Consider the following 24,409-nt stretch of genomic DNA (forward strand, 5'->3'; position numbering starts at 1 on the left):
ACAAATCCAATACGTGACTCCTCCGTTGGATAGCATTCGGGTTGTAAAACTGTTATCAACCTGATTTGGTTGACAAATCCTTGAAACTTGGAATGCGTACCATCGAAGTTGTCCGGAAGGCTAATTCGGGGCTCCTTATGTTGTAGAACTAGCGGTGCTTGTTGAACTTGAGGTAAAGTTGCTTCTCCAAGTGCAAAAGTTTGAGGTTGGTGCAACCTAGATTGTGCCATTCCAGATGCTCCATCATTATGAAGCCTTGCCATGATTCCTTCAATCTCTGCAGTTCTTTGTGATAACGTAGCGAGGGCATTCATGATAGCATCCAACTTGGACTCCGAACTTTCGGTCATACTAATGTCTTGGCCCCCGGCCATTCTAAGAGAAGGACAGAAATGACTCTACAAGAAGACAATATTGGTTTAGAGGAGGATACTCCGCAACCTCTAAAATACCTTAAGAGCTTCAAGAAAAGGGATAATCCACTCTCTCCAAGAAGAATAAGACTCCAATATTGTAACAAAAGAAATATCAGTTTAGAGGAGGGTAATCTGCAACCTCTAAAATGCTAGTACACTTCCAAGCAGAGGGGTAATCCACACTCTAACGAGGAAGAAACTAGCTGTGATATTTGAGGTGAGTGAAGTCTCGACAAACTATCACGGACACAGAAATACAAACTCGAGATCTAACAAGAAGTTCAAGAAGAACTAGTAAGAACTAGATTAATCAGATGAATACAAGAACAACACCAGAGAGGTGAGCTAGAGCTCCAAGAGATGTATTGTTAAGACTGAAGAATTCTTCAACCTTGATTCCAATATATAATCCTATTTAGGAAGCTTCTCAAGTAACTTCTATCAACTAGGAAGCTTCTAGAAGGTTCCAGAGACTTGCTTCTAGAAGGTTTTAGAGACTTGTCTCTAGAAGGTTCTAAGAACTATGTTCCTAACATCTTCTACCAACTAGGAAGCTTCTCAAGTAATTTCCATGAACTAAGAAGCTTCTAGAAGGTTCTAGAGACTTGCTTCTAGAAGGTTCCAGAGACTTGTTTCTAGAAGGTTCTAGAAACTTGTCTGTAGAAAGTTCGAAGGACTATGTCCATAACACACAGAGTAAGAAAAGACTTGATGATATCAAGAAGGCTTATACTTATATTATAGAGAAGTTAAATACACTACTCAAAATTGTCCAAAGAAACAATGCAACCACAAAATGAGAGGCAAAAGAAGACAATATGTCAAAAAATGAGTTTTTCTTGCTACAATAGGAACTATGTAGCTGAAATCTTGTATAATTCCTAGTAAAGGTATTATTATCTCTTAAAATCTTTCACCTTATTTTACAATAGAAGTTTTTTTAGGACCAAAAAATCACATAGTTTTAGCTTTGTTAGATTTAGGAGCCTTAATCTATTTTATAGACAAAGATTTTGTCAAAAAATAAAAGATATTGTTAATCAAAAAAACTAAACCTGTATATGTAGAAGTTATAGATAGTTGTTTGCTATCTTCTAGAGATGTTACACATAAGATTGTTTCTTTAGATATAGCAATTAAAGATCATAATAGCATAATAGTATTTAATATAATAAAATCTTTGTTTAATCCAATTATTTTAGAATTATCTTAATTAATAATGTATAATCTTCAAATAGATTGGATTTTTTTTAATATTAATTTTTTTGATAGTTTAATTCAAAATCCTATTAGTAAAATAGAAATATATAAGTTTATTACATCCAAATCCTTACTGGTAGGTGCAAGAATTTCTATGTATGCTACAAAAGAAGGGTTATCTTTTGCTATATATGTCACATTTATTTTTGATGGTAAAAAGACATCAAGTAGTATTCTTAGCCAATATTAAGATTTTTAAGTTTTTTTTGAAAAAACAAATACAAAGATTCTTTCAAAGCATTGTCCTTATGATTGTTCCATTGATCTTCACAAAGGAGCTTAATGACCATTTGGACCAATTTATAACCTATCAAAAAATGACTTGATTGTAATAAAGGAATATATTGATAAGAACTTAGCTAAGAATTTCATATGCCATTCTAAATCTCTAATTGGAGCTCCTATCTTATTTGTAAAGAAAAAAGATGGATCTCTACGGATATGTGTCAACTATCAAGGACTCAATAAGATCATCATCAAAAATAACCATCCTCTAATTTTGAATTTAGGACTTTTTGATCAATTCAATTAAATAAAAATCTAAAAAAAATAGATACATAAAGAACATATAATTTGGGACGTGTTAAAGAAGGAGATGAATAAAAAAAAACTACATTTTGAACAAGGTATGGAAATTTTGAATATAATGTCATATGTTTTGGATTCATGAATGTACCAACTGCTTTTCAACATCTAATGAATGATGTCTTTTAAGAGTTTTTTGATGATTTCATTATTTTTTATTTAGATAATATCTTAATTTTCTTTAAAAATATAAAAAAGCATAAGTTTCATATTTGTCATGTATTAAAAAAATTTAGAGATGCATGATTATATGCCAAGTTAAAAAATCATGTATCTTATATTACTTAAGTTGACTTTCTAAGATACATCATTTTTAATGAAGGACTAATAATGGATTCAAAGAATGTCTAGACTATCATAGATTAAAATATTTTAAAAATAATAAGAGATATGCAATACTTTTTGGACTTTGGCAATTATTATAAGGTCTTTATTAAGATTTTTTTTTCAAATTGCAGCTTCACTTATACATTTGACTTGTAAAAACAAACTTGAGTGGAGTAAAAAATCCAAAGCATTGTTTGATGCTTTAAAAAAGGAGTTTAGTGCTGCATCAATCTTATATTGTGTTGACTTTTTTAAGGCATTTTTCATAAAGAAAAATGCATTAGACTTTGCCTTGATTGGAGTATTATTAAAAATGGGAGCATATAATAAATTCCATCTATTAGATTTTTATTCTAGAATTTTTTTAAAAGTTGAAATTAATTATGAGATTGTCAACAAAGAACTCTTTGCAATTGTAGATTCATTTTAAAAATGGCATCATTTTTTAGAAGGCACCTTGAGTATAATCACCAAATATATAGATTATAATAACCTCAAGTATTTCATATTGGTACGTATTTTGAATAGTCGCCAAGTTCGTAGGAATATGTCTTTATCAAGATTTGATTTTAAGACCACTTATCAATTTAAAAAACAACAAGATTTGTCAAACATTCTTTCTAGACATTTTTATCTTGTACCAAAAAAAAGAGATGAATCTTTTTATCAATAAAGAATTATTTTCTTGAAGTTAGAGCATTTTCACCTTCAAGTAATAAAATCAACATTAACTTTTGATTCCACCTTTGCCTAGCAAATTCAATCAAGTATGTCCTTTAATCCTCTTATCCATGATATTAAGAATAATTCTTTTAAGTCTTAATATATTTCTAAGTTTCAGCTCAAAAACAACCTATTGTATTTCAAGAGACAATTATATATTCCAAAAGGTGGAACATGATTACGTATTCTTCAAACTCGTGATGACTTTCCAACAATTAAATATTTTAGATACAACAAGACTTTAGAGCTAATATGAAGAGATTTTTGATAGCCTCAAATGTGGAAGGCAGTCAAAGACTTTGTATAATCATGTAATATTTTTTAAGATTCAAAACTCCTTGCCATCGATCTTATAAACTTCTTCAACCATTATTTATTCGAAAACAAATATGGTCATCTGTTTCTATGGATTTTATCATGGATCTTTTAATCTCAGGTTTGTATAATTTTATATTTATAATAGTAGGTCATTTTATCAAAATGACATATTTTATACTATATATAAAATCTATTAAAGGTGAAAAAATGACTAGGCTTTTTTTTAACAATATCTACCAATATCATGAATTTTCTAAAGATATTATATTAGATAGGAAGACTCAATTTATATCAAGATTTTAGAGAATCTTTTTAAAGATTTTAAAGATAGATATAAAACTCTCTTCAACTTTTCATCTTCAAATTGATGGACAAACAAAATGAGTAAATGAAGTTTTGGAATAGTACTTGAGGGATATTGTCAAGTATCATTAAGATGATTACACAATTCTTTTATCATTGATAGATTTTATATACAATAATTTGGTAATTATGGATTTTATCATTCTTCTGATCAATAAACACCTTTCTTTGCTAATTATGGTTATCATCCACAATTTGATACTTTTGACTTTTTAAAAGTTAAAAGTCCTATGGCAAAAGATTTAACAAATTGTTTATCACAGCTATATGCAATAATAAAGGTGCAGTTAAATGGAGCTCAAGAACAACAAAAGATTAATGTAAATGTCTATCACAAGGAACAACCACAATTCAATGAAGGAGATAAGGTATGGTTACTTTGTTGTAATATTAAGACTATTCATCTTTGTGACAAGTTAGACTATTGTAGGATTGAACTTTTTTCTATTTGTAAACAAGTCAATCTTGTTGCTTATTGATTAAATCTATCGGAGTCTATGAAGATCTACTCCATATTTCATATATCTCTTCTTGAGCTATACAAGATAATGAATATCTCAAGAAGAAGATAAATGCCACTTCTTTCTATAGAAGTGGATAATAATCAAAACTTTGAAGTAGAAGAAGTCTTAAATTTAAGACGATACCAAAATAGGTTAGAATATCTTATTCATTGGCATAGATATAATATTAATGAATGCACATGGAAGCCAGTAAAAATCTTACAAATATAGTAAAAATAATTGAGGCTTTTCATCAACAAAATCTATTAAAATTAAGATGAAAAATAACAAATCTTTGCTATAAAAGAAATAAGATCCAAAGAAAGTAACATTCTACCTCTATCCTTCTTTGTAGCTTTTTTATATTTGTGACGCTAAGGAGATGGAAAACCAACAACTAGTAGATTCAATTCAAGAACTTTTACTTGCTAACTTATCACATTAGATATTGTGATTGTCATAACTTTCAAGACAATGTAATTGAGATGAAGATCCTCAAGAACATGTCCTTCAAAAAAATATTAAGATACAATGTATTTGGTATCATGACCTTTGAAGAGACACTCCTAATCTTTGGTGATTTTATTAGAGATAGAAACAACTCTTCATAATGTTCCAAATGTTTTAATTAAAAGAAGTTACAAAGGCCTCAATAACAATCAAATAACAAGGTGGTCTTTTTGCCCTGATAGGAGACACTATCAATGGCTAAGAAGATCTATCAACCATCTTCAAAGAAAAAAAAGACCAAAATATGTAACAAATATGATTTGTTACATCTAAGATTGTATAAGCACATAATAACTACTCCTCATAGAACTCATTCTTAGAAAGAGAGATAATGTCACAAATGTATTTTAGTAAATATCTATATGATTAAGTAGAAGTAGATAAAAGTAAATAAAAGTAAATCAATTCTATAATACCTTCTAAAAAGCTTCCTAGAAGCTTCATAGATGCTACTTTGATTTTACATGTGTTTATAGTTAATCGATAGGTTAGAAACTTGGTCAATAAGTTAACCTTGTGTTGGTAGCTTGTGGAACAAACTAATTATGTTGCATATATATAAAAAACTTGCCTTGCAAGTCAAGATATATGTCTTACAAAGTCAACACGTTTTGAAGGTCCTATAGGATATTGCCACATTGTCTTGATATAATATGACTAATAGTTGAAAGAGTATAAAAATTATTATAATATAAGAGATTTTAGTTCAAAGTATTAGAGCAAATTATCTTAGAGATATAGCTAATAGTCAAAGGGGTAGTAAAACTAAAAAGTACCAATATTTCTTTTTACAAAAAGGCCTTCTATTTATTTCGTTGGACCATAAATAAGACAAAATAAAGTAGATTAGAAAAATAAAAAATAAAAGCATTTATAAAAAGAAGTTAGGAGTTGATTTTAACAAAAATTAACTCAAAAGAGACAAAATTTGATACCTAAGGAGGGCCAATTATCAACTGGGATCGAAATCAGACCTTGAGGCACAGAACCAAGCACCTACGGCAACTCCAAGGTTCTTTGGCAAATCAAAGAGTGGAGTTTGAAGGCTGACTAGATAGGATTTTGAAGAGAATTATTTTTATATGATTTGGATTCGTAATGACTTTGTAAAAACATTACAAAGTCAAGTTTGTTTTTGGATGACTTGGATTTTGTGAAATAAAGTAGGATTGACGTTTTGGACAATTTCAAGAGTTTTATAATAGATCTATAAGTGAAATTTTGTAGATGAATGATTATAATTGTATTTAATATGTATGGTGAATTTGAACTTAATCAAAGGATTGGATTGAGGATTATTGAGGTTTAAGTGAGTCAAGGTCTAAGAAAGTAGAAACTTAGGTCTAGTGAAGGTTTTAAGATTTCTTACAATCTACTAGTTGGATCGGAGTCGAAGTTGTGTGTTTGAATAGTAGACTTGTTTTCTTTTGTATGTAAGAATTTTGAGATTCATTGAATGGTTTGATAAGAAGACATTGGCACTAGAAATTTTGCATTTAGATTGGAGAAGAAGGTTGACCAACACTGGATCACATTTTTGTAATTATGATCCATTTGAAGTTAAGAATATTGTCTTATCAAAAATTTTGAGCTCAATCCAACACTTGGATTAGAAGAAATTGAATATTAAAGTTCTGTAAATTTGAAGGATATTGGTTATTACTGCTGCATATTGATCATTGCTATTGGATATTGGTTGTTGCTATTGGATATTGAGTTTTACTACTGGGCATTGGTCATTGCAACTGGATATTGGTTATTGCTCTTGGATATTGGTTTCGATATTGGATATTAGATATTGCTACTCAATATTGGTTTTCAATACTGGATATTGATTATTGCTATTAGAAATTGGCTACTGCTACCAAATATTGGTTATTGATTATTGGTTATTGGCTATTACTATTGGATATTAATTACTGCTATTGGATATCAATTTTCAATACTAGATATTACTTATTGCTATTAAAAATTCACTACTACTATTGGATATTGGTTATTGCTATTGATTATTCACTATTATTATTAGATATTGGCTACTACTTCTGGACATTGATTATCGATACTAGATATTTGATATTGTTACTGAATATTGATTTTTGATACTGGGTATTGATTATTGCAGTTGAAAATTGGTTACTGCTACTAGATATTGGTTATTGCTATTGGTTATTGACTACTCCTATTGGATATTGATTATTACTATTGATTTTTGGTTATCGCTACTGGTTATTGGCTATTGTTATTGGTTATTGTATATTGCTATTGCTTATTGGTTGCTCCTATTGGTTACTGTTATCAGAGCAATTATTGTTATTGGTTATTTATTGTTGCAATTTTTCCTTTATCTTCCATAGTCAAGTACCCTGTGCATTCTCAAGCAAAATGCCACATAATACAACAATGTAGCTCCTAGTTAAGAATATATATGGAAGAAAGAGTGAAGCCTTTTTCACTCTTGTCAATACCTTTCTAGTCCTTAGTCTTATTTCAAGACTTTTTAGTCTTCTTGTTTTTAGCAATAGCCATTGTAGTTTATTCTATATGATCTTTGAATGACTTTTTAATTCTTTTCAATGATACAAGAGTATATTGAAGATTTCTTTCTTTAAAATTCATGTCCTTGATAAAAAGTTTTTTTAATTTTATAAAATTTATCTTGTATAGAAATAAAAACCTATACATATAGAATTAATAGGTGGTCGACCTTCATCTTCAAGTAATATTACTCATGAGACCATACCACTAGAAATACCATTTGAAGGCCATAGTATTAAAATAATATTTAATATTATTAAAATTCCATCCAATCTTATCATTTTAAGATTTTTGTAGTTAAAAAGCTATGATTAATTTGTAAATGGGAGATTTCATGAGATTCAATACCTTATACAATTCTTTAAGAATAAATCTATTAAGAAGTCACAATCAAAAAAGTACTTATTTCTTGAAATAAGGGCTTTCATAAAGACAACTAACAAGGAAATACAATTTATTATTTATGTAACACTAGTTTGTAAAGAAGTAAGCTTATTATTAGCTATTCTAGAGTAGTATAAGAAATTTGAAGATGTCTTTGAAAAAAAAATGTTAATATATTGCCAAAGAATCATCATATGATTTTACCATTGTTATTCAAGAAAGAGCTCAACTATCATTTTGCCTAATTTACAATCTATCACAAAAAAAGATTTTGGTATTGAAAGATTACATCAATAAAAATCTTGCAAGGACCTTTATTCAGCATTCCAAATCTCTAGCAGACATACTAATATTTTTTTTAAGGAAAAAAGATACATCTTTGTGAATGTGTATTGATTTATGTACCATTAAAAAAATAATGGTAAAGAATCATTATCTATTACTATTGATATCAAGGCTTTTGAAGTAATTCAACCAAGCCAAAATATACCTCAAAGTAGACCTTTGTGGAGCAAATAATTTGGTATGGATTAAAAAAATAATTAATAGAAGACAACATTTCAAACAAGGTACGGATATTTTGAATATAATGTCATGCCTTTTGGATTGATAAATATTCTAGCATTTGATGAATGATATTTTTTGAAAATTTCTAGATAAGTTAATTATTTGCAATTTTGATGATATCTTAATATACTCTAAGATTCTTGAAGAATATAAAGAACATGTGAGATTAATCTTACAAAAATTACAAGATGCAAGATTATATGCTAAATTAAAAAAATATATATTCCATTAGTCAAAAGTAATTTTTTTTGGATATATTATATGCAATGAAGGCCTATTGATGGATGCAAAGAAAGTTTAAGCTATAATGGAATAAACAACATCAAAGATAATATGGAATATATAGTATTTTTTTAGATTTGTTAATTTCTATTAGATATTTATCAAGAACTATTTCCAAATTGTTGTTTTTTTTTACTCGGTTGGCATTCAAAGACAAATTGGAATAGGGATCTTAAGTATAAAGGACTTTTTGAGATTTAAATGTAACTTTTATTATAACTCCAAGCTTAATGTACTTAGATTTTATAAAAGCCTTCTATTTAAAAATTAATACTTTCAAATTTGCATTTAAAGTTGTATTATTATGTATAAAAAATAATAGAAAGCTCTATCTAACTGCATTCTATTCTAAAAAGTTTTTAACTATGGAGATCAATGATAAGATTCAAGATAAAGAGCTTCTTATGATTATAGATTTTTTTAAAAAAAATAGTATTACTTCCTAGAAGACATTAGACATCTTATAATTATACATACAAATTACAAAAAGTTAGAATATTTCATCTTAGCTTGGATTTTAAATCATCACCAAATTTGCTAGAATAAGTCATTATTTTATTTTGATTTTATAATTATATATTGACTAGAGAAGCAATAAGAATTATTAGATACTTCAACAAAGAGATCATAACTTGCTTCAAAAGCCAAAGAAGCAACATTTAATCATGAATATACTACTTTCTTAAAACTAAAATAATTTTATCTTTGTACTACTTTTATGATTATATCTATTGATTTAAGTATTTTTAAACAAATTTGTATAGTGTCAACTAAGAACTCATTAGTTTTGTAATATCAAGCAGCACCTTGATAATGATAATTTTAATTTTGTAAAAGATCTTTTGTATTTTAAAGATTTTTTATATATTCCAAAAAAATTTATGCAAGTTTGTATTCTTCAATCTTGTCATGATATCTTAGTTGTATGACATTTTGGATTTAATAAAACATTAAAGCTTATTTCTTGAGATTTTTGGTAGTTTCAAATATCGAAGACCATGAAGGAATTTATCCTCTAATGTGGCATCTCTCAAGTTTTAAGAACTCTCATCATCTTTATAGACTTTTACAACTATTACTAATTTTAAAGCAACCATAGTCTTTAATATCAATGAATTTTATCACTAATCTACTACCATCAATTACTTTTGATGCTATCTAAGTTATTGTGGATTGACTTATAAATATGGTTCATTTTATCACATACAAAAAGATAATTTTTGGAGAAAAAACAACAAGACATTTTTTAATAATATATATCAATATCCTGGCCTACTTAATGACATCATTTCTAATTGAGAACCTCAATTTATAGCAAAGTTTTAGAAATCTTTTTTTGAGATATTGAAGATAGATACTTAGCAAACATCATTTTGCACCAATTATGGTTACTATGTGAAGCTAATTTATTAGGTACATCAAAGGATGAAAATCTAGCAGCTGAAGATCTTTCAAAACAATTGTCATGGCTCTAAACAACTTTAAAGCTCTATTTACAAGTAGCTCAAGATTCTTATAAAGCATCTTCAAACGAATTTAGAAAAGAATCCCTTCTTTTTTTAAGTTGAAGATAAAGTATGGCTTCTTCAATGAAATATCAAAATCAATTGGCTTTACAATAAGTTGGACTATCAAAGACTACGGCCATTTTGTATTCAAAAGTAAATAAATCTAATTACTTATTAGTTGGAACTGTCCATATTCATGAAGATATATCCACTCTTTCATGTTTTTCTCGAAGAAGCTTATTTAGAAATAACTATTTTAGGAAAAATACAACTATCACTACATTATATTGAAATAGATAATCATATGGAATATGAAGGGAAAAAGATCCTTGATTCTTAGTAAAGAAGAAGAAAGTTAGAATATTTTATAAATTGGCATAATTATGATATCAATGAACATATGTAGGAATCAGCTAAAAATCTAATTAATGTGCTACAAAAGATACAAGAATTTCATTGATGCTATCCTCAAAAATCTAAACCTGTTTTAAGATGACTTATCTATAAAGCTATTGCTAAGATGTTTACATAACAAAGAAAGCTGATATTTCTTATAGCAACCTTAGAATTGAGTATATCCAATTCATGATCTAATATGTCAACTTGGAGAGTATATAATTTTTAGATCATGAATCTAAAAATAGAACTAAAATTTGAGCTTTTTTATCACTTCTATCAGATCAATTGTTCCAGCTCTTGCAACCTTCACAAAATCATCCTTAAGATGAAGTTGGACTTTCTTGAGGAAAAAAACATCCACACTATAATGAACTTAAACAAGAAAACCTTGAAGATGATTCTCAAGCTTTACTCATTCTATTGTAGATATGAAACCAATGCTCTTCATAGAACTTAGTGTTAGAAGGAGAGGTGATGTTATAGACATCCAACAAGAAGATTTTGGAAATATTTTTAGAAAATTCCAAAAAGTTCTAAAATACTTTTAAAATATTTCAATAGGAGGTTTTAAAATATTTTTATAATATTCTAAAAGGTTTTATAAGATTCTTAGAATATTTTAGTACATTCTAAAAAGTTCTAAAAAAATTAGGAAAGTTATCATTGAAGCTTCTTTGGATTTCTTTGTTTACAAGGAATATGAAAACTTCTTGAAAAAGCTTCCTAATACTTAATATATATTGGAATTAAAGCTGAGGAGATCTTTAGTTTCAATAGTACATTTCTTAGAGCTTTAGGTCATCTTTCTTATTATTGATCTTATGATGATATAATATAATTTAGTATTTTATTGTAATTTATAATTTTAGTAATTTTTACTTAATTCTATTAATATCTATTTATATAATATAAATATCTATTATTATTATTCTATTATATTGTATTATATTTATTTATTTTAGAAATTATAATATATTAATTTTAGATTATTTCTTATTTTATTTTATTTATAAAGATCAAATAAAAATTTATTGTTAAATATATCAACCAATATTATAAATATAAATATACTAAATTCATTGTTATTTCTCTTATATTCAAAGTTAAGTCCACCTTTAATCTTATAAATTTTTTATATTATAATCATATGCTTTTGAAATCTTTAGATTTAATAATAATAATATTATACTAATTATCTTTTTAAAAAAATATTCAAATTTTATTTTTAATACCAATATTAGGTAAATTAAATATATAAATAAAATATTATATATAATTTATTAAAATATTGACTACTTTATTTTCGATTAAATATCATGATTTATTAATATGTAAAATATTAAAATATCATTATTCTAATTCACAATCTAATTATTCTTATCCAATTCATCATTTAATTACTTAATACTTATAGTAACTACATGATTTTTTTGTCTATATTATAGCCCTTCTTAAAATAATTATAATTATAGCAAAGAAAAAATCAATCTATGTCACCCCATTTCTTATATTATCTAAATACATATATATATATATATATATATATACACATCCTTTAGTAATTCTCATGCTTGGGCACATGATGTTTTACAATTTCCAAGAACAAATGCAAGCATCAAAATACAAATACAAGTATGTATATATATATATATATGTGTGTGTGTGTGTGTGTGTGTATGTATGTGTGTATATGTTACATTTGTAGAATATGTAACACACACACATATGTTACATATTCTACAAAGATTCTCATGACAAAGGGACCAACTCCAAACTAGTCGGAGAGAGAAAGCATTTAAACAGCTCCAAGGATGTCTCCCATGTGGGGCATCCTCAACTTATTCTTTATTTATGCCTCGGGGCCATCGCCCACTTTCTCACATCCCATCCGTGAATTCCATGCCCTAAACCAAGTTCATGGTCCAGAAGTGTCGTGTCTGGTGAAGGAACGGTCAAATCGTGGTGGAGCACGATTCCAGGTGGAACCGTCCCCCTTCCTTCAAAGAATCCTAAACCCTAAACCATCGTGAAATCTGTTTTTTTTTCTTTTTTTTTTTTTTTTTTCTTATCCCAAATGGTTCGATTCCATAGCACGATTTGGATCCGGACCATTTGAAATACGTATCAGACTGGAACTATGTCAGATTGCTCGCATTCAGGTGTATCACCGGTTTGGTATCGACTTTCCTGCTCTTCGATTCATTCTGTGGAATGATTCGACTTTGACGGTGTTGCCAAGCACAGTTGTGGTGTCTTTCGATTATCTCGTTGGTGTATCGTTTTTCGCCTTGCGTGGTGGGGTTGTTAGTGTGCAGGGTTTGTTTGGATAGCAATGGAGCGGGGGATTTGAGGGATGCCGCGCTTTGGTCTTTACCTCTGCCAGGTTTGCTCGCAAATTCCAACGTGGTGTGTGAAATTCTCAGTGGTTTGTCATTTCCGCCTCATTGGATCATGCTGCAATCAGTGGGGTTTAACTTGAGAAGCCTCTCACCAGTTGATGTTGCAAGTGTTTGAGAACGTAACCATCATCCCTCCTTTTTTCTCTACAACGAGCATCGAGAACGGTGAGATGAAAGGGATTTGATCTATTTTTGTTATCGTTTGCCTGTATCAATCGAGCAGAACATCGAAGTAATATGTCCTGAACGCACAAGTTCAGTCACGACGAGGATCGTCACGGGACAATTATATCAGGGGATGGGCCTGGAAGTTGCCTTGAACCGTTTACAAGTTGTAAATCCACAGCTGCCGGAAGTCAACTCGGTCTGTCAGTTACTTGAAGACGTCGAATATCATGCACAATTTTATGAGTTGGATCGATTGATGCATGTGTAGCATTTCCTTGTTTAGAGTTGGTTTATGTACTCGAGAGGTGTAACCCAAATCTCACAAACTGCTCCATCAACAGTTAAAACATCCTCGCTTACAAATTTGTACCTAACAATGCTGTTGATTCCGACATTGTTTATTTAATTTTACTGCAAGCAGGAAAACTTGATTCTAATATTCTAACAAGCAACGGCGAGATGCAGTGTTATTTAAGAGCTGGTTGGTTCTATCTGCAAGCACCTGTTAAACTAGTCAGTGAATTTACTAGTTCCAACGGAAGCAATCAACTGAACTTCGACTCTCAGTTCTAGGAGCTCAAGTGACCGCCAAGCGTAGAGGATATTCTCAGAAAGCATCATACATTGTCACAGCTTCATCCTGTGATCTGAAGTGCATGTGCTGATATTTGTGACCGTCGTGATCGATGATTTGGGCCCCTTTGAAATCTGCTAGATTATGTTCTTGAGCTTGCAGTGTAGTAGAATCACGAACAGAATGTGCCGAGGGACAGATGCGCTAATTGCATAGCGATTATGTCAGAATTGAAATCTTTGAATTTTAAGAATGGCTGTCAAGAATTTTCTTAGCCTCCACTTTTTAGAGAAGAATATTCCAGGTGCGCTCCAATCTTCTTCGCGGTTATTGCATGGATAGAAATACCGTAATCGAGAGTGGCTGTGAAGCATGGCTTGAAGCTTTCTCGGGCACAGCAGTTGTGGCGCTCCACGCGACCCAATCGGTCAGTAGTATGCCTTCAGCAACACCACTTGAGAAACTGCGTGTGAACTATAGAACACCTACTGTGGACCACTTTCCTTATCGAGGCTTCCTCAAGTTTTCATGTGAAAGGGATGTTCCTACTCATGTGGTCCAACCCACCCGAAAAGCAATGTTCGCTCTTTTCCCATAATCAAATAATCAACGAAAAAGGAAAGTCTACAGCCCAGAAGCCACACCGGATTAGCCCAAACTCAGAACATGCTCTATGAATCACGCACCCGTGACCTACCGAGAAGCATCTTCCCCTCGAAAAATCCTGACATTTGCCGTGGGAATTGCCACCGAAAACGCGTGCCAGGTGCTGCGCGGTTTTCCACCCGTGGGTTGCTACTCCACATGTGCAACAGAGGGAAAATGGCCCATAAATCTCAACACCCAACATGGAATTACAGTGAAGACGAAGTAGAATTCCGACAGGCGCGACCTCCCCGTCGCCCACCAACTTCACCACCCGGCGAAACCTGTTACGAAATTTTACGCACCGAACAAAATTGGCATAAAAAAGAAAAGGGTGTGATCCAATCGTGAGCTACCTGGCACGAGCTCCGAGGGATATTATTGGAATTGATGTTCAATGGCCAGGGCATACGTAGGAGTATCGTAAAACCTCAGACCAATCAAACCCAACATCGCAAATTCTAGGGAAGTTGGAAATTTATTGCAATTTTGGTAGAGTTGAAGGCTGTCGAGGAATTCTACGCGAGCCCCAAGTTCTTGGCAAGTATAGGGTTTCACGTGGCTGGGTACATCGCCCTAAATTTAAAAAAAAGAAGAAAGGGGGTCGAGCGGCTGCTACTAGCCCAAGGCAAACGCTCAAGCCCGTCGGTCGCACACACGAAGAGCAACAGCTTTACTCACGGATCGGAAAACCAGGCACCTGGCCACTGCAGAAGCGCCACCAATTTCTCGAGTGGACCAAGAGGGTAGTCGGTTAGTTAGGGAGCCAGCGTCTTGGAAGGTATGTAGACGAGTAGATGGAAGGGCAACCCGAAAGGTAAGTTGCGGTTGAAGTAAAGGATCCTGTGAGTTCAAAGGGAAGGCATGCTGTCGCGACTCGCGAGTTTTGTGTGCTGCGAGGCCGCGATCCAGTTGTGTTTTGTTTCTTGCGGGCGTGATCACCATTGTCCTGGCCATTGCGTGCTCCTGATATTCCTTTGACATGCCCTAGGCAATAACTGCATACTATTGGATGTGACTCGGGAGCGGAGGAATCGCGATTCGTTTTTATTGCTGATTTAGTAATCTGTCCGCCCGACTGTTTGGGGCGTTTTCGCAGGGAGTTTGCGGCAGAGAGCAAGGGGAAGTTAGTGGTGTAGGAGCACGAGAGTGCCGCTCCCTGCGGAGGGAGAGGAGGAGATGGTGGCGACGTGAAATAAGGGAGGTGTTGCGCAGGCCATCACGATGTCCCGGAGTGGGCAGTAGCGTGGAAATTCGGGTTTCGTTTCAGGCGTTTTACTGGTAGACGAGTTCGGGTTGTGCTGGTCTTGATTGATAATTGCGAGCGCGATTGTGTAGATGGCGCAGGGAGACTGGCAAGCTGCAGAGGGGCTCGCGGTGGTGAAAGTGTTGGGGGCGATGGCCATGGCCTCGGCCGTGGTTGGGATGGCCGGTCGAGTCCTGGGGATAGCCCCCCTGCCTGATCTTGCAGGTGGGCTGTTTCCGAAGAACAATACCAAGAAGAAGAAAAAGGTGAGAGTGTACATGGATGGGTGCTTCGACATGATGCACTATGGGCACGCTAATGCGCTGAGGCAGGCTAGGGCTCTTGGCGACGAGCTTGTTGTGGGGGTGATGAGCGACGAGGAGATTAAAGCCAACAAGGGGCCTCCAGTGATGTCGATGGACGAAAGGTGAGCCTGAAAGAACTTTTCGAGTGTTTGGGCAGTTGGCGCAATTATATTCTGCAGGATTTTTTTCTTTTGCGTGTACCACAGATGGGGGCGTTTTTTGTATTTTGTATTTTTATCTTGTCAATACACGGGAATTAGGCTCTTGGTTTATGTTTTGCGAAGCATGCTGAAATTATTGAAGAAGAATTGCGACCAGCGGACGCGCGCTGCGTTACTGGCTCTTAGTGGCTTAGAATGACATAGGCTGAATCCTAATGAGGAGGAGAAGGTGACTTCATGGTAGAAGGATCATTATTTTTTTTGCATTTCAAGGCACCCATACGTGTGATTAGAGAACATACACTGGTCGCAACTGCATTATGATACCCAACCCTTGAGTGCTCAGAGTGTCAGGTGTGCTCCGTTTTGGAGGTCTGATTTCCACCTGGATCGGTGTGCCCTGGGAGGCGGCGCGCCTTAAGACCAGAAGCAGGGACAGAGTCCCGTCCCCATCTTATGGAATAAGTAAATTGCCTACAGTTCTTCGTAAAAATCATCGTCCATCTTGCTTCAGATCTGGACGACTTGAACTGGACAGGTGTCTAGTTGGGAGAATCTAACGAGCAGTCTTGTGTAAGACATTGCTTGGAGATAACATGGGTGATTAATAACTCTAGCAGGAACTTAAACTGATTGGAAGCAGGTGGGTTGTAGGGTGGTGATGGTGAGCTCAGTGAAGTGGGTGGACGAAGTAATTCAGGATGCCCCTTATGAGATCAATGTGGAGTTTATGAACAAGTTATTCACCGAATACAGAATCGATTACATTATTCATGGCGACGATCCGTGTCTCCTTCCCGACGGGTCAGATGCGTATGCGCACGCGAAGAAAGCAGGTCGTTACAAACAGATAAAGCGCACAGAAGGAGTGTCGAGCACGGACATCGTTGGTACTTTACTTCATGTGTTATAGTGTGTTTTACGATGTTGCTTGTATCACGATCTTGTTTTGAAGTTTGACAGTGGTGTAGAAGGTTAAGTACATCGTGTATAATTGAGCAGAAGTTGGTCAAGATTAATCAACCGATTAAGAATGGCCAGCTGAGAATTGTTGAGGGATTGCGAGCAGGCTGATGCGAACTTCAGAATCCTTTTTAATCTTGTAGAGGACTTCAGAAGTGACATAGTGCTGATATTCTGCATCACCTTGGCTACAGGGAGGATGTTGTTGTGTGTTCGGGATAGAATCACTGGGGAAACACCCGTGCACGCTTCGTTACAGAGGCAATTCAGTCATGGACATAGTGGCAATGAAGGCACTAGTGTTGGTGGTGGTACTCGCGTGTCTCATTTCTTGCCGACTTCTCGCCGAATCGTACAGTTTTCGAATGGGAAAGGACCTCGACCAGACGCACGAATTGTTTACATGGATGGTGCCTTTGATCTGTTCCATGTTGGTCACGTTGAGGTATTATTAATCAGCCAAAAGCCTTGTGCACCACTTCGATTAGTGGTGATTTCCTTTAGGTGGATACCATACTTATCAGGTAGATTGATAGACGAGGAGATAGTTTTTGCTTTTCCTGAGCCACAGTTCATGTTTCTTCTTCATAGTTCTGCCTCGGGAATTTTCGGGTTTTAGCAGATCTAGGATCTAATTTACGTTTTGTGGTTTGGAACCCTGCGAATAAAATCTCAATTTACCTTTAACTCAATCTGAAAGTGGACTGAATTTTGCGGATTTGGGTGTTTGGCGCAGACTCTGAAGGCTGCAAGGGCGATGGGCGACTTTTTGCTGGTTGGCATTCACAGTGATCAGATAGTCAGGTGCTTGTTCATAATGAAACCTTCTATTAGATTTTCATTTCACTTTTTTCGTGTATAACTCTGTATATATGAAATCTTGTTTCTTTACAATTTAATTATTTGTTTGTTTATTGGACCTGTGATTTGTGTCTGGGCTTGCACAACGTAATGAGTTCCTTCGAATGTGGTAAGAGGTTTTATTGAAGGCAGAGCAAGTTTTTGTTTGGATGGCAGCGAACTTATTGTGATGGTTGTGATTTTTTGAAAACAGTGCGCATCGTGGACCAAATCATCCGATCATGCACGTGCATGAGCGCAGTCTGAGTGTGTTGGCGTGCCGCTACGTTGATGAAGTCATTATTGGGGCCCCATGGGAAGTGACCAAGGACATGGTATATTCTTCTTCGTATTATGTCACTCTCACTTTGTCCTTATCATGCTGTAGTTCTGAAGTTCAGTGGTGGGTCAGATGGATGATTCATTTTGGTAACGACGATCTTAGAAGTAGTACAACTTTACCCTGATGAATCCACTGGTTTTTGCGCTGGTTGTTGGCTTGCGAATGCAGATAACTACCTTTAATATTTCGTTGGTGGTTCATGGAACTTGTGCGGAGGAGAACTTGTTAAAGAATGTAAGTGTGACGACGTTGGAACTTAGTATGAAATTTTAAGATTTTTATGACATTTTCCTCAACAGATGTGCTACGAAACAGAATCTACAGCTGTTGTGAACTATCTCTCTGGTGTCATCGTCATAATTCTGTTTATGGAGGTTCTGCAAGTTATTCTGGACCCTTGTGTAAGGAGGGATGTGAACTTTGCCCTCAAGCAACGGTGTAAACGTAGAGTTATGAGTAATGCTGACGAGTGTTTTGCCTTGGAGACAGGGAGAGATCGATCCGTACTCAGCTGCTAAGGCAGCGGGAATCTTTTCTGAAATTAAGAGTCCTCGAGACATAACGACGTCTACTATTATAAGTCGCATACTCGCCAACCACGACGCATACAAGGTATGAAGTATTTCTATTTTCTGTGATGTGGAACCAGCTGGTGTTTCTGAGAGAGCACTATGACGGGTTAACAAGAGTGAATGAAGCTCACGTTACTGAAAGCGCTTGTTGTGATTGTGGTCGCGTGTTCAGAAGCGGAATAAGAAGAAGGAGGAGAGTGAGAAAAATTACTACCTGTCGAAAACGTATGTGAACGGTGATTAATGCTTTAGGTCATACCCTTCTTTGTTCCTGTTGGGAGCGGTCCGATCTAGTTGCGACATTGTTAGCATGCGGGAGTTCGTGTAAGAGGCAGAGGACCGTTGCTCTAGGTGGGAGATGGTCTCTGGTTGCGGGAGTTTATAAAATGATTATTTTCATCATTCATTATTCAGTTTTTGGGCCCATGATATACTGGGTGAATTCAGCAGTCACCGCCAGGTTTGTGATTTAGTGGACTTGTGGAGGAGGTGATTTCATTTAGTTACTTACATTTTAAATGTAGTTAGCGGTGAGGCCTTGGTTTATCTCATGTGTTTTGGATAGCTGGGGCCTTGTCAGATGTCATCTCCTGGTACAATGCTTTCCTAAGAGCAGTAGCAAAACCCAGGAGAAGTTCCATGGAGAAGGAAGTTAAACACCTTGAGGGCATAGCTCATGTCAGGAAGTTAAATGTACATAATTGGCAATATTCTAAAAATTTGATAAAACAATTCACTCTTACAGCATTCATTTATTGTGAAACTGTCAGTTGAGTCAGATAGCGCCGCTGAATGTTGCTAAACACAGACGTTCTGATCGATTATGTACATCCCAGTATTGTATGAAGATCATCCTTCCAAAAGCTCACTTAATTTATAAGTACGTGATTGTTGTTTTGTCAATAGTTTTATTGTAAATGTATTAATTAGTTGAGTTTGTAATTTTACCACTATTGTTTTACCACATGTAAGAACTGCCTTTTTTTTTTATCATAATTTTTCCATGTCCATGCATGGTTTTTCATAGTTTTTAAAACTAAAACTGAATCCAAAACATTGTTTGGAAGGGGAATTGTTTTAAAAAACAAAACATAGAAAATATTTGTCTTTCAGAAAATGTTGAATACATTTTAATTTTATTATAATGTTATATACAAGATTTATTAAACTTACAGTTTAATAACTATTATGATCATTATATATAGATCATCATTGAAATTTAACTTGCTTATTTATTTATAAAAACGTTTGATTTTCATTTTTGTACTTTTTACATCTTAACATATAGAAAATTGGTTGTTGTTTTTCTTTTCTTCTTTTTGATTCAAATTCATCTCTCTCTCTCTCTATATATATATATATATATTTATGTTTATGCACATAATTCAAAGTTTTTTCAATACTTTTACATTATTATATGTGTTTGTGTACTAACTCAAAAGTTCAAACATTGTATCATTATTCCTCTTTATTGTTTAGCACTAAAAAATTTGATAAAATTAAATCTCAATTTATTACTATTTCAATTGATACTCAATTTAATTTAGGTAATTTAATATTGAGTTTTATAAATGAAAAAATATAAAAAATCATAATTGGCATGGTTTTGATATGCTATGGTACACAAGTTTAATAAAAGTCATCTACTTGGTGCAAAAGAACTCTCTTTTGGAAATCTTAGTCTTTAGAGATTGGGTCAAATGACAAGAGGTCATGAAATTGACTACATCATTTTTTTTACTATAAATCCAAATATGCTAATGCATACTTTGATTCTAACAATTATGATAAATAAAAAAAATTGACGCTTTATTTTAAATAGTTTCTATAAGGATATATCTCATATAGGTTCTTAAATTTTGTAAATATCATCTTTTAATATAGATGTACCACAGATTTTAAGAGACACCATTATTCATGCTATGTTGGAAAAAAAAAAAAATGTTCTATTAAAAAAATTTGGATTAATTTTTTTGTACCATGAGGTCAACTAGGTAAGATTTTTTTAATTTTAAACAATGAAAAGAATTAAATATTGTGGCATCTCACTTTTTCTAACTCTAAATCCTCCTTGGCTCTTAGTAACTCATGTATATATCATTATTATTCTATGTGTAAAAATTATTTATCAAATATACTATTTTTTTTTTTTTTTTATTAAAGTAAAGTAATAGAATCAACAATATCAAAATTCATTTTAATTTAATATAAGCTTCTTTGGTCTCAAAATCTACTTCCTCAAACATACACATATTTTGAATATACATCATAACAAATCATCTCACAAAGATAAAGAAAACAAAAAAAAATAAAAAAAAAATATATATATATATATATATATATATTTATATATAATAAATAGTAAAAGCATATATATTAAAACATATGAAAACATAATTCATGAATTTGAATTTTTTATTCTGATATTATATGTAATTGATATTAGTTTTAGAAAGTTCATAAAGCCACATTTCAATGTTGTTAAAGACACATCCTTCCTTGCTATCTCATGATTAATTTTGTACATCTCTATCTCTATATCTTGTTTCTAATTCCATGTTCCTATTCTCCTTTCATGTTCTTTGTTCTTTATTCCGTGTTCTCCATCCCAAACTCCCTTTTTCCATCTCCTCTCCTTGATCTTGTTCCCAGCTTGGGACATGCCCTATTTCACACTTCCTTCTCTCTCCCCCCCTCCTTTACTTTGAAATTCCTTGCTAATCTATGGTAGTCAAGGCCTAATAATAATAATAATATTAATAATTTATTATTGTATGAAGGGAGAAAAAAAAATCCTTTGTAATACCTTATCACGGACATATATATTTACTTCAATAGTTACCTAGATAATATGAATAGATAGAGGTAAATTAAAGTGGATTAATTTGATAATATCTTATAGGAAAGCTTCTTAGAAGCAATATAGATGCAATTTCATCTTTGTATGTGCCTAAAGATGATTGATAGGTTGAATATTTGGCCAACAAATTAGCCATGTGTCAAACATATTAGTAGCTTGTAATAGAAGCTAATCATGTGGCACTTGTATAAAAAACTTGCTTTGTAAGTTAAGACATGTATCTTGCAAATTGAATACGTTTCAAAGGTCATATAGAATATTGTCATATAGCTCTTATTTAGATAATATATATGGAGATAAGAGTGAAGCTTTCTTCACTCTTGTCAATTCCTTTCTTGCTTCTAATTTTGTTTCAAGAGTCTCTAGATTTTTAATCCTTGGCAATAATCATTCAAGTTTGTTTTTGAATATTCATACTTTCTTCTTATTATTAATATTTTGTCATGTTTCTTTGATACTTATTTCTCTTATTTATGTACCTTCTTTGAATTCTTGTCCTTGATAGATTGACAAGAATACACTTATAATATCAAAGCTTGTTTTTTCTTGATTTAGAGTGGATTATCTCTTTTTCTTGATAAGACATAAGGATATTTGAAATTATAGATTATCTATTTTTAAATTGATATTATTCTTAAAATTTCTTTTGTTCTCTAGTTGTTTCTTCTATTTAACTTAAAAAATATTATATATCTTCTTTTCTATTTTATAATCATAATAGAGCTTATTGAAATGAAAAATGCAATGGTAAAAATATAAGAGTGATTGCATAGCAAGCATAATTGAAGATATAGAAATGATTGAAGTTATTTCAATATTTACACCAAATCATGTTACACCTCCTATGGTAGAACACCATTCAAGCATTAGAAAACTAATAATTGTCTTGCCAATGAAGTTTGATTGTATAAAATTAAAATTTTAAAGATCCATCTATCAAATACAACTCGTGATAGAACTTCAATCTCAAAGCTATCCAACTTTAAGATCACAAGTTAGGTTTTTTAGAACATTATTTTCAAGTTTTGTAATACCATGGCTTTTATCTTTTTTTTTGAATGACATGATTCAAAATAAGATAGTTTGGAGGCTTTTTTAGCAAAGTATTGATCCATGTATGGAAAATATGATGCAATTTGTGTTACAACCAATAAGATCCATATTTTGTATCAAAAAAATTGATCTATAATGTTATATGCTTTATAATTTTAATAAGTTGTAATTGATATGAAGTGAAATAATATTACACTTATTAGTCAATTTCTTTATGGATCACAATATGAAGTAAAGAAATTAATGCTCAACTTACTTGATCCTCAAATATTAAATCAAGCAATTGATTTTGTTGTAAAGTGTGACAATACATTTTTAAAATTTTAATTTTAGAGTTGCATAAGTAAGCCTCAATGTTATTACAATTCAATGGAAACACCACCATCTTTTCAATACATATATTTAGAAATAAAGGATACACAAATTGATGCAATATATTTCAAATCTCTTATTAAGCAAAAAAAGACTTGTCGTCAGGAAGGATTATTCTTATATTGTAAAGAACCTAAATATATTGCTCAATATTCTTCAAAGAAATGATACAACCAAAAAATGAGGATTATGGTTGTTAAAGAAGACATTATGTCAAAAAATAAGACTACCAAGCTACAATAGAGACTATACGGTTGGAACCTTATACAACAATTAGTAAAGATCTTATTTTTTCTTCAAAATCCTTTCTTTGTTTTATAATAGGTATTAATTTAGGATCTAAAAATCATAAAGCCTTGACCTTGCTAGGTTCATGAGTCTCAATTTATTTCTTAGATGAAGAGTTTGTTAAAAGACATAGCATACTTTTAGTAAAAAAAACTAAATTAATTCATATAAAAATCATAGATAATCATTTGTTGTCTTTTGGAGATGTTGCTCATCAAATCTTTCTTATAGAAGTATCAATCAATGATCATAATAGCTTTATAATATTTAATGTCATTATATTTCACTCTAATCTATTTTTTTTTAAAGTTTATCATGGCTAAAAAAAATATAACCAAAAAATAGATTGAATTTCTTGTAGTCTTGATTTTTTTAAGAATGTAACTAAGAGAATTATTAATAAAATAAAAAATCATAAGTCTAATACAACCAAATCTGTATTTATATGTACAAGAGTTTTTTTGCATATTGTAAAAGAAGGATCAATTTGTATTATTTATGCCATACTTATTTCTAATGGTAAAAAAGCTTTAAGTGGCATTTTAAGCTAATTTTAAGATTATCAAGATATCTTAGAGAAAAAGAATATAGATACTCTTTTAAAATATTTTTCCTATGATTATTCAATTGACTTTTTGTCATAGACATATTTATTTTAATAGTTATTTAGATAATATTAATAGATAGAAGTATATAAAAATAAATTAATTTGATAATATCTTATAGATAAACTTTCTAGAAGCTTTATAGATATATTTTTATTTTTATATATGTCTATAGGTGATTGATAGATTAGAAACTTGGCCAATAAGTTAGTTATATGTTGCATATATTACTAGCTTATAGAATAAGCTAACTATGTGGTACATATACAAGAAACTTGTTTTGTAAGTTAAACACATATCTTATAAATTGGACACAAGTTAGACGTCCTAAA

General features: G+C 32.1%; 2 protein-coding genes and 1 long non-coding RNA gene across 3 annotated transcripts; all 3 read left to right on the forward strand.

The window, feature by feature from the left end:
- Positions 1–12,741: 12,741 nt before the first annotated feature.
- Positions 12,742–14,105, forward strand: LOC149987827 (uncharacterized). The gene is made up of 2 exons (XR_016506303.1): positions 12,742–13,066; positions 13,306–14,105. It is a non-coding gene; the product is annotated as an uncharacterized LOC149987827 (long non-coding RNA).
- Positions 14,106–14,646: 541 nt separating this feature from the next.
- On the forward strand, positions 14,647–15,794 carry LOC141046210 (uncharacterized). The gene is made up of 3 exons (XM_090255518.1): positions 14,647–14,709; positions 15,092–15,286; positions 15,569–15,794. Exons 1-3 carry the CDS (start codon positions 14,647–14,649, stop codon positions 15,752–15,754), a joined length of 444 nt encoding a protein of 147 aa, XP_090111644.1. The 3' UTR covers positions 15,755–15,794.
- On the forward strand, positions 15,364–19,646 carry LOC112291546 (ethanolamine-phosphate cytidylyltransferase). Its single transcript, XM_024539116.3, has 8 exons — positions 15,364–16,142; positions 16,836–17,071; positions 17,339–17,589; positions 17,881–17,948; positions 18,199–18,319; positions 18,496–18,561; positions 18,817–18,939; positions 19,072–19,646. Exons 1-8 carry the CDS (start codon positions 15,808–15,810, stop codon positions 19,141–19,143), a joined length of 1,272 nt encoding a protein of 423 aa, XP_024394884.1. The 5' UTR covers positions 15,364–15,807; the 3' UTR covers positions 19,144–19,646.
- Positions 19,647–24,409: the final 4,763 nt, after the last annotated feature.

Source organism: Physcomitrium patens, chromosome 14, assembly GCF_059467195.1.
Source record: "Physcomitrium patens ecotype Gransden chromosome 14, ASM5946719v1, whole genome shotgun sequence".
Lineage (NCBI taxonomy): Eukaryota > Viridiplantae > Streptophyta > Bryopsida > Funariales > Funariaceae > Physcomitrium > Physcomitrium patens.

Excerpts from the sequence above, each read along its gene's own strand:
- LOC141046210 (XM_090255518.1), top strand. The coding sequence starts at position 14,647 with ATGGCCCATAAATCTCAACACCCAACATGGAATTACAGTGAAGACGAA. Across the intron at positions 14,710-15,091 it reads ACGAAGTAGAATTCCGACAG|CCCAAGGCAAACGCTCAAGC; the intron begins GCGCGACCTCCC and ends GGCTGCTACTAG. Across the intron at positions 15,287-15,568 it reads ATGGAAGGGCAACCCGAAAG|GGAGTTTGCGGCAGAGAGCA; the intron begins GTAAGTTGCGGT and ends GCGTTTTCGCAG.
- LOC112291546 (XM_024539116.3), top strand. The coding sequence starts at position 15,808 with ATGGCGCAGGGAGACTGGCAAGCTGCAGAGGGGCTCGCGGTGGTGAAA. Across the intron at positions 16,143-16,835 it reads GTGATGTCGATGGACGAAAG|GGTGGTGATGGTGAGCTCAG; the intron begins GTGAGCCTGAAA and ends GGTGGGTTGTAG. Across the intron at positions 18,320-18,495 it reads GGGAAGTGACCAAGGACATG|ATAACTACCTTTAATATTTC; the intron begins GTATATTCTTCT and ends TTGCGAATGCAG.